We start from the raw sequence: 16,399 nt of genomic DNA on the forward strand, positions 1-16,399 counted from the left end.
CTGTCGATGTCGTTCGCATTAGCAAATAATTGACTTAATTAACACGTGACCATTAGAGGGTTAAGGTCGCTGATGCAGTTCCGCAGTAGGGCGAGTCCGGGACACTTGCCCATGTTTTAAAAAAGTGTCAAAATCAAAAGAGGTTAATTATTTTACTGAATTATTGAAAACCGCAGTTAACGAGCATTTCGCATAACTATATACGAGTATGTAAAAAGTTAATTATACCTGCATCCCTTTCCTGTCGGATATATCTAATATAATTACGTATATTTAATTTACAATGTTTTGCAAAATATCGATTTCACTAAAATTGTGCACGAACGTCTGAAATAATTACATATAATGAGTTTAATGCTCGTATAATTGAATTTAATTCCAAGGATCGTTACAAATCAAAGTAAGTAATATTTATTACTTTGACTTTATGACTTTTAACTAACACAAGTAATTTCGAACACGCAGCACAGACTATCTACTTACCTACTTATATTTTTGTTTGAAAATACTGTTTCTTGCATCATGGTCAATGTATTTATTTTAATTGTTAACTGCCCGAATTATCCGAAATTTTCTTTAAAAAATAAATGTGGTCGGACTGCAAAAACTGCCAGGCAAAGGTGAGGCCGACCAAGACATATATCAACAGGTTTAATTTAGCTGTTATAATCAAGTTAATACCTTTTTTTATTATATTTTTCGATGAGGTAAATTGTAACTGTCACGTGGTACCACAAATTAGGTCGGACACAGGAAACCAGCCAACACAGAATTTGGCCGACCACTTTTTTACTGTCCTCGAAGGCACAGCTATCCTATCATACAAGTTTCATTTTATTTTTAATGAGGTGATTTTGATCAATTTTTGTTCCACTTTTTTTTGCCATTTGCGCAAAATTTGCCAAGTTAAGCCGCAGCAGACTAAGAGCAATTGAAGCTACTAAAAGAACAATCTTCTATCTATACTAATGGTTCCAGCTTAGCCAAAATTTAGCCTATTGTGACCAAAGGGTAACTACGGAACCCTACAGTGAGCATGGCCCGACATGCTCTTGACCGATTTTTTTTTATCACGTGGGTTTCATGCAGCCGACCCGCGGACTACTATTTAGTCTTTCATAGAGCCAATGTAAAAAACTGTCACATATCGGATTAAATGATTAGTAACGTTAGCAACTTGTTTAAACAGGATCACTAGAGCTACAGATAAAACCACAAATCTGACTCGTAATGAATAATGTATGTTACAATGTAATATTTATAAGCAGTGTAAACTTAAATGCGGCAATTATATATATCCTATAATTATCTACGGCCTTTAATCTTAAATCTAATTGTCAGAGGATGCTTACATTGTATTGGAAGGAAGGATATAGATATTAAGGAAATCAAAATCATTAAATTCTTGATTCGTAAATTTTCATTACCAATGATTTCATCAAGTTGGTTTATATCATTATGTAGGCCTAATTTATGTATCACGTATGTTAACACATGATATTAAACATTAAAGCTTTAATGTTATGCGCCTGGGGCTATATTCTTGCAATGATGAAAATAAATTCAAATTTAATGTTATATATATATATTTATTATAATTAACCTTATATTTACATTGTATATCCACAATAAAGCAGAACCAGCCAGGCCACAACTGTAGCAGTTTGTTAGAACTCTTGAATGTACCAGAGGTACCAGAACCCCTAGTGTAGGTATATTTCAGTTTTTGAGTTTCCAAAACGTCCCGCTTGGCGCGCTGTTCAAATTTCCACACAAAATTAGTAATTAGGTTAAATTGTGTTCAAATGTACAGGGAAAACAAACAAATTATAGCCAGCCCTTTATGAATGTAGTCTGATACCTTTGGGTATGGTGCTTTACGCACACTAGCGTCCCACTCCCTCCCCCGGTCGCAACCCCCCCTTTTAGTATAAAATATGTCCCGGTGGGCAGTTTATTTTTATTTTTGGGGAAAGTATATAATATAGGCAAAAAGTGTCAATGAAAGAAATAATTCATATAAAATTCTTGACAAAAAATGTTATATTCATTTTTTTGATATGATGTACCATATTCATGTTATAGCTAGATAAACTTCAACAAAATTTAACCGTTGAACAAGCTGGTTTTCCCCATACGATTTCTGTCAATACCATCACGTACTATGTTACATTGATTACCAAAAAGTGGCATATAACCTTTTTTGTTTAAAATTTATTAAGGATTATTTCTTACCTTCACACTTACTACTTTAATACTGTTCTCAAAAATTAAAAAAAACCATCGAGCGGGACATTACATACTAAAACGGGGTGTTGTGGCTGGGGTAGGGTAGGGGTTGGGACGCTAATGTGCGTAAAGCACCATAACCAAAAATATCATACTACATTCATAAAAGGCTGGCTTCTTTTTTTTTTCAAAAAAACACAATTTAACCGAATCATAGGCTTAAGGGGACGGTATATGACGTTTTCGATTTAGAGCTCACTTTGTGCAATCAATTTGTTCAAGAAATGTTTAATAACTGCATTAAATTATACGTAAATTTGTTCACGAAGAAGCCGTGTACCGGCTCTTCACGGCATAATATTTTTTATTTGCTGTAATTCTCTACAAATCGACACTAAAAGTATCCAAAAATCAAAATATGGAGTTCCGTTTGAGCAACACGCATTACAGTTTTGCCTTTAACAGTAATTGAGTTGTTGTGTGATTTTTAAAGCTAGATAACTAAACTAGCAAATTATTATCTACTTATATTTTTACTCACAAATACAACACAGAAATTCAATCCCAAATGTAAACTTTCGTACAATTTCCATACATTGACGACATCACTCAAAATTCTTCTTCGAGTCAGATGGCCGCTGGCCTTGGATCGAAGCAGACGTGTACGTCGTCGTAGCTCGTTTTTGACATTATTTAGACATTTCATCATATACGCATACGAAAATGTATACCAGTAGATAAATTGTATTTCAAACAATAGGGTAAATAAATTTATTTAAAATTTGATTTGTTGTTATTTACAGGTCGTAACGATCGAAAACAGCAGTAAACTATCCTAAAACAATACGATTACAATTGAATTTAAGTAACTTGTTCCTTCAAAACCCGCTTAAAATGAAAAAAGTTTAAAGACTCGTTTTACTGATTGGGATTGATTTTCATTATGCTGGTATCAATTTTGCGTCATTAAAAAAAAATATATGACTTCTGTACGTCAATGACATTTGATGTCAATTGTAATCTTGTATTTACGTTAGAGAATATTATATATTCATTTAAATATTACTTACCTATTAATACGAAGCGTAATTTGTTTAATACCTGAAAGTCTTAGTGTCTACACCTACTTTGTTGCCGTTCGTTCCGTCTATATGTGTGCGATTACGTGCTGTTCTCAATAATCAAGAAACAAGCCATAATCTTCAAGAATAAAATAACAGCAAGACCAGCATTTAGTACTAACTAGTTTTTGCGGATTTGGAGATAAGAGATGAAGCTTACAGGCTAATACCGCTGCGGTCTGGTTATTGTTATATCGAGTATTATATAAATTTACTATAAAATAGTAACAATGTTTTATTTCAATGACATTATGTGCGTATAGGTATGTATGTTTCGGTGATTATAAGAATTTTGTCCACACAATAATTTTATTGTGCAAAGCAGAGTCTGCATCATGCTTTCTTTACGGTATAAGCGGTATGGTACCGTTATTATTTATCAATACCGGTTCGTTTTGAAGGTAAAACTATACCGGTTGAAATACAAAGTACGGTACCGGTATAAAATTACAGCAGGGACAACCATTTTTATAGGTGTATAGTCAGCTGCAGAGAAAAGGTACGACCAGATTAATTGTATGCAGGGGTGGTACCTTTTCTCTACAGCTAGCTGTACCTAAACCATCATTGACCGAGCGTTGGCGAAGGTCTCCGTTTCAACTTGGGCAAAAATGCTTTCGTATGTCCGAATTCTTCTCCTTTGCATATCACATTTCTCAACTGATTCTCGTGAAAATTCGGTAGTCCGATATAATTATTCGGTTTCTTTTTTTTTGAACAATTTAAAATAGGCAGAAATTGTCATAAAGGACTTAAGCGCCAGTAGGGTCTGTGACACTTAAGACCACTGCGATTATTAGGTACTTACTGGCCCCTATTTCACCACGACCACGGTGACAGGTGCGACAGTTGTCAACATCACTGTTGCTGACGTCACAGGCCTCCATAGGCTACGGTAACCGCTTACCATCGGACGGGCGATGTGCTTGTTTACCACCAACATTTTAATAAATAAATAAACTCCATTATATTGCCACTAAAAAAATCTTATTTTGCGAAGCTAATGACAATTGTCACAAGAAACACGGCAACTGTATCGAAATTGCGACACAGAACTCATTTCCTGTCAAGACTTACCGAAAATTCTTTGAAAAATCTTGTGACAATTGTCACAAGATTTTTTCGCGAGAGAAATGTCTGTTTTATCCGATATAATAAAGTTTTTTTTTAATAATAGGTACAATGACGGTGGCAAACACGAATACGGCCCGCCCGATGGTAAGCGGTAACTGTATTATTAAATTGTACAACGGGACTTAATCGCGTATCTAAGTTTTAAGATTTACCTCCGACGTTTCGAGGACGGCGTTGTCCCCGTGGTCTCGGAGAAGACTGGCTTAAGTTGACATCAGCATCTTCTAACCGCGCGAGTTTTTCGAACTACCCGCACTTGGTCTTGTTTATCCGCTTGAACGTTTTGCGGTTCCGTTGTACAATTTAATAATGTGTAAAAATCGTGAAAGTTTAAATCAGTGTTAGCGGTAACTGTAGTCCATGGATGCCTATGGCGTCAATAACAGTGATGTTTTTGTCGTACCTGTCACCGTGGTGAAATAGGGGCCAGATTACGCCGCGCCGCGTGGAACGTGAGGTGCATTGGGGTAAATGCATACCATTCACTCAAGGAAAATAATCTCCCTTATAAGATCACTCGTGTGTCTGCCATTTTGTTAAAGCCAATTTTCACCGTAACTACTGGACTAGTTCAATTGAAATTTAGTACACATATGTCAAGTAAGGAAGTAGTAAGTCGGTGATCCGAAGATGAGTAACGTAAATTAATGAACTTTTAACTTTGCGGCGATTTTTGGTATCAGGTTTGGTATCTCACATATCAGATATAATACATAACTGTAAGTAGGTGAGCAAAAATGTACCATAACCTAACTCAGAATTGTATTACATAAATACATATACAAAAAATAGTTCAACGCCAAAAGATTAATGGAAGACCTATGTCCTATAATAGGTGAGTTGGTCTTAAACAAAAAATATGCAATAAAAATGTGTAACTGTGGAACCCATAGTGAATCCTACTCGTACATGATCGGTTTTTATATTATGTACCTATAAGATATTTTCTACTTTATACTTTATAAGTGTACCTACATAATATTTACTTATAAGCAGTTGTCACGTAAAATATTTGTAGATTTTTTTGGAAGTATGTGTCACATCATCATCATCTTCCTCGCGTTGTCCCGGCATTTTGACACGGCTCATGGGAGCCTGGGGTCCGCTTGGCAATTAATCCCATAAATTGGCGTGGGCACTAATTTTTATGAAAGCGACTGCCATCTGACCTTCCAACCCATAGGGGGTAAACTAGGCTCTTATTGGGATTAGTCCGGTTTTCTCACGATGTTTTTTCCTTCACCGAAAAGCGACTGGTAAATATCAAATGATATTTCGTACATAAGTTCCGAAAAACTCATTGGTACGAGCCGGAATTGCAATTCGCACGCTCTTACCGCTAGGCCTCCAGCGATTTTTTTGAAGTATGTATAGCACAAAAAAAATATTTAGAAATGTAACATTTAAGGTAGGTAATTAAAATACGGTATAAACATTATTGGAGAAGACTTGGAGGAAGTGTCATGGGGATCTACATTCGATGCGTGGAAATCAAGGTCTTTTGTCTAATTATAATCCATCGGCAATCACGCGAGCGCATAAAACGAAAATCATTTTTTTTCACTCCCTAAAACTCCCTTAACCTAATAACAGTAAAAAAAAAAATAAAATATAGAGGGTTACCAACCAGCCAAAGAATTATAAGTAGATATATGCACTTATCCCAACGCACCTCACGTTCTACTCTGCACGGGGTTCATTGCCGCTCCTACCGCCGTAAGTAACTATCAACAGCTACATTATCAAGGCTACGATCGAAGATAATCGCTTCAGCACTGAAATAATACCGGTGGAATACCGGTATAATATTTTTTATTTTAATTGTATTAATTTAATAGTGAAACAAAAGGCGAATATACCACATAAAAGTAAATCGGTAAAGATATTAGGGGTACATTAGCCAACACTGTTTCCATATATTTTCAAATTTTATTTTGTCCGCCTTAATTAAATTTTGCACCCTGCCGGAACTTTATTTATTTAAATTCTCATTTAATTGATTTTGAGCCTTATGAAAAGTCGTATAGAGTAGTAAATAAAATCTTACATCTGACTTAATGACATCTGGTTTTATTCGGTTTAACTTTAGAAAACGCGTATCTCGACAAAGCCATAATGTAGAAAATTGTCAACAACCAAATGAATTATTAGAATTTAAATACGTCACGTGTGACATGAACAGACAAGGAAAGCAAGATTAAATGTATTGTTTCTCTTTCTTCTTTCAATGGAACGCTTTTCCTAAAAGGAGGCCACTAAACTCAAAACGCTATCTTAAAAAAAAACTTGATGGGTCAGTGACCTGTCCCAGTAAAGTGAGGTAGTGTGCGCGAAGTGCTACCGTCACCTTAACGCAAACGTTTACGTCACGTCACGCTATCGAATGAAATTAACACTATTTACATGGTACATGTTATTATCGTGCTTGGTAAATGGTTCATTGTGGAAAGGTTGGTTAAAAATTTAAATTTCATAAAACGAGTGACTAATAAAAGTTGATTCACCCATGTGCACATAAGTAATGATATAAACAATTCTTGGAATGAATAATACGAGTACAGCTGGTAACCATTGTCCACATCACTACACCTTATAAAAAAAACTTCCCCGTCCGCCTGTCTGTTTGTGTTGTGGTTTGTGTGTTTGTATGTTCTCGATGAACTCAAAAACTACTGAACGGATTTTCATGCGGTGATGAGTGATTCTTGAGGAAGGTTTGTGTACCTATAATTTGTTAACCCGTACGAAGCCGGGGCGGGTCGCTAGTGAGTGATAAAATATGTGTATGACCCAAATGTTTCGTTTCAAAATTTCGATTTTAAATACATATAATAATATGTTCGCGGTAGGTATTACGTACGTTCACGGTATTAAGTACTACTATTGAAAAAAAAAGTATTATGTAGTTAAACATTGCCTACTTAATCATAAAACTTTACAGATTTTTGTTATTTTATTTTCTCTTTCTAACAATCACAAAATTACGAATAGGAACAAACGATTATAGCGATTAATTATGGCTTGTTTTATTTCATAGACGATCATGAATAACGCTATTGTTATGTTATTTCCGATAATATTCGTCATTAAGAATATTTCCGTATAATTGATATCTAAACGGAGGGTATCAATGACTATGACAGTGATTATGATAAAGATGACAAACAAGTGATTAAATGACATACCGTAAAACGGGGTGAATAGACACGATTTTCAACTTCAAGGACGATTTTCACCAAGAATCCAAATGATAAAAGTAATAATTATGACATCATGATTTGAGTCTTGCTTAGTTCTTCAATTCTGTATACTTATTTTTAATTTCAACCCGCTTATTTCAGAGAAAATCAAGAAAAACTACCCGATTTCGACATATCGTAAAACGGGGTCGATAGACACGTCATATGGGGTGATTAGAAAAATCAGTACATCAAACTAGTTTCCATGTTCGTCAATCAATGCGTCCAAACTTAAAACGGCCGTTTTTGTTTTGAGTTCATAGATTGACGAATCCAGCAACATAGAAACTAGTTTGATATATTCAAAAGGTACTTTAATACAAAATACAGAACGTAGCGGCCCCCTTTTTTTAAATCACGATTATTTAGCAGTGGCGCTAGTGTGCACGTTGATGGGCTCTTAATGTCAATTAAGAGGCTTAAAAATACATAGTATCTACGTTTAAATTAATCCATCAACGTTATCAAATTCTATATATAAACAAATAATCCAATCGCGATACCGCGGCACGAACGGAAATTGCATTATCTAATTACGAGTAATTATTCCTTATCAAGTAATTACAGAAACATGGATTGTTTGTTTCATTCACAAGCAAACCTGCGCGGGCGATCGTTGTCTATTTATGTAACATTGTATTTGTAGAATGAGTAAATTGAGATTGAGTTTTAAGTTTGTGTTGTGTTAATTAAGATGGGAATCATGAAACGTGAGTGTATTTTTTTTATTTTTCATTTCTCATGCTTTGCAAGAGGGATTGTTGTTCTAAAAGGTGTGCAGAAAATGATACGTTTCTGCACTAGAGCATTTTACGTTCCAAGTACAGAATAAGTTTAGAAAAAGGTTCTTTGAACCCCTATAGTGTAAATTTTATTTATCCCATGTGCGGCGAAAATTTAGCTTTTATTCACTTAAACTTTGTGATGTCTACGCGAACAAGTGAAGCATACAATGAAATGTGTATGATCCAATTATTTTTTTATTTCCGCCGGCTTACCTTGCCTATTTTGATATAATTTAGAGCTTCAACTTATAACAGTTCTTTAAGAAAATATATGGTAACAATTTAGAGTATTAGAGCTTTTTAAATAAGCCGGATTGTTTTGGCAACTTACGATGACTGACGGACGGATGTCCCTACGAAATGTTTCCGAAATCGTGAAATTTGCGTGCGGGTCCGAGTCCGTGGAAAAACTTCTAAAAATTCTCGTATTTTTGCTTGAGCAACGAGAGTTTTCAGTTTTAAAATGGAAAAATTTCTGAAAATTTCCAGAAATTTGCTACAAGCTTTCAAACTTTTTGGACACCTTCTTCAACTTGAACATCTGTAAGTACTATAGACAGTTATATAGGCCTATAGAATATAATTCAATCAAGTGGAGAAGATAAATAAGTAGAGCGCGTCAAAATCAATAGGAAATGCCTGTCTTCACACTCAAGTCATAATGATCACTGTATTGGCTATAATCGTAAAATAAACCTGTCACTGTCTCTAACAACGACACAGAAAGAGACACACTTATTCCTCTACAAAAAGACTGAATGCAAACCGGCAATTTGTGAATTTCCTCCATATAATTAGTGCATTTTTATCTCACGCAATCTTACTTAGGAACGTTTGAACTTGCAACTTTCGCACACTCGCATTTCACTCAAATTGCAGAACACAAATTGAGCGCTAATGCTATTATTTTAAAGTTCAAATTTGAAGCAAACGGGAAAATTGATTAAAGTGAAATTGATACTACGTGTTATAATTTCCTGCATACGCTTTACAAACAGGCCAATTCGGGTTTTAGTTATTCTATCTGTTTCCGATATGATACTGATCTGTCAGTGTCAAAAGTCACACTTTATAGGTTGAAGAAATGTCACTTTTGACACTCAGTATCGTATCGGAAACGGATCGTATAACTGAAACTCGAATTGGCCTGAAACATTATGTCATATTGAGAAATTGTTGCTCCATATTGCAATTATGGCAATTATGTAAAACTAATTTACTTGTACGCACTCCGAGGCACGCAATGCGGGTATAAAGAGTATTTATTGGGTTTACGGCGGTTTTATCGTGTCATAATTCTCATAATATTAGATAAGGAGTAAACGATTACATGGTTTGGATTTGCTAGGCTTTCTATAGCCTGAAAAGAACACGAGTACAGAACCCCTAGAATTATATTCAGTAGCGTGACGTGACGTACGCGTTTACGTTGTCCCATTTAGTAGGATTTTGAACATCGCGCCAAGCAGGACGTTTTGGAAACTCAAAATCCCATACAAAAACACAAACATATACGTCACGTTCACGTTATCGAATGAAATTTATACAGCGGTGGTATCATGGTCGCATGTTTATCACCTGTCATGCCATACATTGGTTGAAGTCTGCCCTTGAAAATATTGTCTACTTTCCGTGTGAAGCTATTAAAACATAAAAAAATATATAAAAGCTACTTTTTCACGTAGAAGTGGCATACGTACAGATTTTTTATAAATTTGAAAACTTTTCCTTCTATAAATACTTCAAAGGAGATAAAATAGAGATTTATACAAACTTAGTATTGTTTCCAAGACACCTTGTAATTGAGCGCGCTCAGAAACATAATGGCAGCCTAATTAGCGGCATAATACCGTAATCAGCCTGATTGAGGCAATAACAATTAAACCTACATAATAATTGATTACGAGAACAGGCCAAATTACACGTAAATTATAGTTGTACGACAATGTTACATCTGTATGATTAAGTTTTATAAATAAATCTTAGTTTGACTTTGTGAACGCGTGCTATTTTATTTAGACACTATTCTTATTGTATATGTGTTCTTATTGTGTATCTCGGCGGCCGAACGTAAAATCAGTTAGACCATGAAATTCCTAGGCATATCGTGAAAATTATTGTCTCGTTCCCTGAGTCGACGAAGCCCCGCGTAGCGGGGCTCCTATCTCTGGACAGTTTGCCCTTCGAGCGTCTGAAACAACCTATCGAACCTATCCTACCTATAATAAAAGAATTTTTAGATTATAAAGAATAGTGTAATACTTATCCGAATTAGTGTAAATAATAGATGTAAGATGTACAGATATATGTTTGAAAATTGTGACCTGTAATACCTTATTACCAATAAATAATGTCTATGTCTATGTCTATAAATTGGTTTAATGTGACTACCGTCATTCATTACCCAGGAAATTTACGTGTGGCAGGTGGCTTGCAGTAATAAAAGGGTTTAACACAAAAAATTGACAGTATTAAACTTGTTCCCACAGTGCTTGTATTTCGCTTGTATTTCCTTCATACTTCGCACTTAGCCACTAGAATCAGTCCCATAAAGCAACAAAGTATAGGCCGGCCTTCATCTAGTTAGTGAAACTTAGGATGCACCGAGGCTACACGGTTAATTAGATCTTAACTAGGGCATCGGTTGATTGGCTCAGTTATTACTTATTTATGTACGCAGTACTTAACTTAATTTAGTTTTTTTTACTGTTACTAATCATTTTAGTAACTAATTTGTTGGATAGTAGTAGATACTTTGGCCACAATTGGTTAAAACGATTGACTGAAAAGGATTTTTGACACTGCACATTATTCATGTTTGTGTATGTGCACGTGCGTATGCCAAAGGAGATTTTTTTTGAATAATACGTTTTGCTTCAGTCTAATAGTTGTACATTTTTTAAAGAAAATTTAACAAAAATTACAACATTGTAATTTAAGAGATTTTGCAAAAGAATGTGTACTTAAGTAAGAAAAATATTCTTAAATTTCTTAACGTATTATAATGGCAAATAATGAGGTATGTGGATTCGATCACTCGACTTTTTGTGTACAGAGTTTGGGCATCTGAGTATTTTAACTATCAAATAGGTTTTAATCTTACAGTTCTTGCAATTATTGCCGTGTTTATGTCAATAAATATTTTAAAAATACCATAGCATACTAATTTTAAAGAACAAACCCATCATTTCCTTGGCCACGGGAAAACAAAGTCCTCAATTAAGAAAGCAGTAATTACACAATGACGGCAAGTAATCATGGCACGGAAATTATAAAATTATAATTATATAACTGACAACGTGACGACTAGACACGGGAAAATGTTAAACCCCTTGAACTTGTTCATTGTACTATTTTACCCGTTCCGGAAAAGGGGATTGTAGAATTTCCACGACCTAGAAATACATGTTATAGTCTGTCAAGCTGGATATGTCAGTAGCAATGTAAAGCAAACTAAAGTATAATATAATATTGTCTTCGGTTGCCGCGATAGTTAATCATGAAATAAAACTATTAAAACATTTTCACATATGATGTATTTCTGTTGCCGCTATAACAACAAATACTAAAAACAGAATAAGAAAGTGGCCAAGTGCGAGTCGGACTCGCCCATGAAGGGTTCCGTATGTAGGGGATTTATGACGTATTAAAAAAACCGGCCAAGTGCGAGTCGGACTCGCGCACGGAGGCTTCCGCACCATCAACAAAAAATAGAGCAAAACAAACAAAAAAACGGTCACCCATCCAAGTACTGACCCCGCCCGACGTTGCTTAACTTCGGTCAAAAATCACGTTCGTTGTATGGGAGCCCCACTTAAATCTTTATTTTATTCTGTTTTTAGTATTTGTTGTTATAGCGGCAACAGAAATACATCATCTGTGAAAATTTCAACTGTCTAGCTATCACGGTTCGTGAGATACATCCTGGTGACAGACGGACGGACGGACGGACGGACGGACGGACAGCGGAGTCTTAGTAATAGGGTCCCGTTTTTACCCTTTGGGTACGGAACCCTAAAAAAACGACTTACTAGATCTCGTTCAAACCAATTTTCGGTGGAAGTTTGCATGGTAATGTACATCATATATTTTTTTTAGTTTTATCATTCTTTTATTTTAGAAGTTACAGGGGGTTACAGTTTTTTTGCTGTTTTTTGCGTAAAGGTACGGAACCCTTCGTGCGCGACGCGTGCGCTTCGTGGACCTTTGCGGGTGTCATTCTGAATCCCTAACAACGTTTGTCCTAAAGTCACTTGCCCTAACTGGTTTGTCCTAACGATCACTTGTCACAACGATTATTTTCCATAATGTAAGGTTCTGAAAAATGGTTAGGTTTTAGAACTTACTGCCACAAAAGTAGGTTAGGTTAGGGTTAGAACTGCGACCATCGCAAAAAAGAAAATATATGCTTAATAACATTAGGACAAGTAATCAATATTTTAGGGAAACCAAAATGAGGGTTTTTAGTGTTAGGACAACTGATCATTATGACAAACAATATTAGGGAATGCAAATATAGGAGAAAAGTCTTTAGGGATTCAGATAGAGATGTAGATCCACCTTTTGCAAGGCATTTTACTCCAGAGATCAAGTCACCTAGACTGTGCAATCTGAGATCACAGTACCACCAGTCCATCTACAACCATTTGGCCCGCTTTATGAATCGCCCCATTGACGTCTAAGTAATCAATGCACGTGTCAGTAAGTGGCAGTTTGGTCCGCATTACGCTCATAATTGTCAGTTGAGGTGCTTAATTGTCAGTGAGGGAATCAATTTGTTAGTTAATTAATCGGCTTGCGTGACTGTTGAGTGAGGGTTTTGAGACAATTGTTTATTTGCTTAGAAGGACGAGATTTTTATATTAATCCAGACCAGCTATCATGGTCGCATTTTTATCACCTGTCATTCTATGCGTCACTTTCGCACTTACATATTTGTTAGAACGTGACAGCCATGGTGACAAATGATAAAGAGCCGGCCATCTTAGCCCTACAGGCAGTTATTATCTCTGACACAAGAGGATTCTCGTTATGGTATTATGTCCGCCTTTTTGTGCAATAAAGGTTAAATAAATACTTATTGATAATAATCGGATTCTTATCACTGGGTAATATCTTATTTAATTTGTCACCTGGAATGATAATATCTATCTAGCGTTTGAAGAGTTAACTAATGTAAGAACTGTTATATAATCTTATACCTTTAAACGAGCAATTCTTGTATATTTATTTATCACTATCACTACATAGTATAAAACAAAGTCGCTTCCCTGTCTGTTTGTCTGTATGCTTAGTTCTTTAAAACTACGCAACGGATTTTGATGCGGTTTTTTTAATAGATAAAATGATTCAAGAGGAAGGTTTATGTATAATCTGTTAATCCGTGCGAAGCCGGGGCGGGTCGGGCTAAAGATTTCGATGAAATTTGCTATATGGGGATTTTCGGGGGCGAAAAATTGATCTAGCTAGGTCTTATACCTAGGAAAATGCGTATTTTTTGAGTTTTTATATGTTTTCCTAGCAAAGCTCGGTCTCCCAGATATTCTGTGCTAATGTACGGTACGTTTCGTCGACGAGGAGTAGTGTGCCTTAAATCAAGTTTGATGTCAATGAAAACAGTTATTGATTAACGATATGTCTACATTCTGTGTGTAATCATTACATCTAACCACAACCTTTTCTTTCAGAATACTTCACCCAAGACTACCAACCGCAGAAATTCAGTATGGGCGTCTCCGAGCCGCCAAAAGACGATTCTCCCCGAACCACGCCCGAGCTCACCCGAACGCCCGACCTCAGGACGGACCAGTCTCCCCCCACCGCCCCGCCAGGGTCCGCAGACAGCGATGACGCTGACGAGTTCGCGCCTAAGAGGAAGCAGAGGAGATATAGAACAACGTTCACGAGTTTTCAGTTGGAGGAACTGGAGAAGGCGTTTTCGAGGACGCATTACCCTGATGTGTTTACTAGGTGAGTCACGGTTGTCCACTCAGAGCTCAGCGAGTTGCGTTTAGAGAAGGATCAGGCCCCGAAGACAACATGCCAATCGCTAACGCTACCACAGAATATATAATAGTACTAAGTACAGAAGACTCACTCTCTAACAAAACGCGTCTGTTACGATCAGCACAGATATGGCCGCTAGGAGGCGACAGCGCCACGTGCGGCTTATGGCTTTCCCCAAAATTGGGGCCGGAACGGATGTACTTTTAGCTACCTGTAGCAAAGCGACGAAATCGCGGAGTGAGACACGCCTGACGCTACGTAGCGAACGAAACGCAACTGTCTCTGTTACACTAATGGAAGAGTGATAGAGAGACAAAGCGATTCCATGACGAAGCGCAAGCGATTGTCACCTTGGCTAGCCCGCCAGGCCCCGTACTTAGGAAACATGCCAATCGCTAACGCTACGTAACGAACGAAACGCAACTCTGTCTCTGTCACACGAATGTAACGAATATGGAAGAGTGATATAGAGACAAAGCGATTCCGTGGCGAAGCGCAAGCGATTGTCACCTTGGCTAGGCCGCCTGAACTCACTTCACCTTAATTATTACATAGGCTATAGCTATAAAAAGTTGTGTAAATAGGTCTAGAACTAGATAGTTTCTAATGCTTGTGCAATGCTAGTTCAATTTGCTTAGTACTACCTTTGGAACTATGTTCTATAGTCATGCAAATCAAAAGCATTAAATACTTTATTCTGTACAAAGTACCTCAGTAAAGAACATATTGAAAAGTATGTATAAATTAAGCTTTTATTTTGTTCCAGGGAAGAGCTGGCCATGAAAATCGGATTAACCGAAGCTAGGATACAAGTAAGTACCCATTATTCCAAAACAGTCATAATCATAATCATAATCATTTATTTCTTGAATGTGGTACAATAAAGATGTAAAAAAAGAAACAATTTTTGAACAGCACATCCTGCCTGAATAGGCATAGAAATATTGAATACCTACTACCTATAACTATGACTAGATTCTTATGACCAGCATGCAAAAGTAATACACGATATTTAAATACTACATTATACTATAAAACCTGCGGCATATAGTCTAAAAATTCTTTCAATATTCTTCTATATTCGTCTATTATTCTTTAAACTTAATACCTACCCGGCAACGTAAACTCAACAAAGTACAAATTACTACAAATTAAATAATTACAGATGAAAATCCAGTGCGGCCAACATTAGCTGCAAATTATAGTTCTTTTACCGCAAACACGTCAGTATTCAAAAATGGACCCTATGTGGTTTAAAATACGGTTGTAGTTGCAATAGCTGTGGCACGCTTCCCAGGGTTTCAAGGACTTGTCACTACAACCTCTAATCAGAACGGACCGAATCGAATGAGACATAGACACTGAGATAACTATAATAAAAGTTGGCGAATGTTGTCTGTGGTCTGGTTGGAGGAGGTATTTGAGGTCACAATTTACGCTGTGGGAAATGAGTCGGACCAAGCTAACTGTGCATGGCATTTACAATGACAGTGGGGGCAGTGGGGTAATCTCATCATTAATGTCAAAATATGAAAATAGGATGCCTTAATGACACTCCCTCGCTTTGTTCTTATCAAATCGGTGACTCTAATGGCATTTACTGAGTTATTGACATAGCCGGCCTAGGCTACATACATACACACCACCACACATACATACACATTGAGTGCCGGGCACCCGCTTGGCGGGTTCTCTGTTCGTAGTCGCTTTCCTCTACAAAACGGGAAAATGCGGGGATCAGCTGCGAGCGTAGCGAATGAATAAACCGACTGCAGCAAGATGAACATATTATTATATTTTGGCGCCGAAATGCGACATATTGAGTTTTTGATTATTTAAATCCCTCATTCTAAGTTATAAAATGGTAGTAAATGGGAGGTGCTAG

General features: G+C 36.5%; 1 protein-coding gene across 2 annotated transcripts in view; it reads left to right on the forward strand.

Moving 5' to 3' along the window:
• Positions 1–16,399, forward strand: part of LOC134648356 (homeobox protein aristaless-like) — a 103,745-nt gene that overhangs the window by 79,549 nt on the left and 7,797 nt on the right. Inside the window, exons 1-3 of one of the 2 annotated variants that reach the window (XM_063502874.1) lie at positions 8,312–8,433; positions 14,196–14,478; positions 15,281–15,326. In XM_063502874.1, the coding sequence (XP_063358944.1) occupies positions 8,418–8,433; positions 14,196–14,478; positions 15,281–15,326 (345 nt within the window). In that variant the 5' untranslated portion in view covers positions 8,312–8,417. Of the gene's footprint in view, positions 1–8,311; positions 8,434–14,195; positions 14,479–15,280; positions 15,327–16,399 lie in introns of those variants that run through there. The other variant, XM_063502873.1, reaches the window with a different exon arrangement.

This window comes from Cydia amplana, chromosome 5, assembly GCF_948474715.1.
Source record: "Cydia amplana chromosome 5, ilCydAmpl1.1, whole genome shotgun sequence".
NCBI classification, from domain to species: Eukaryota; Metazoa; Arthropoda; class Insecta; order Lepidoptera; family Tortricidae; genus Cydia; species Cydia amplana.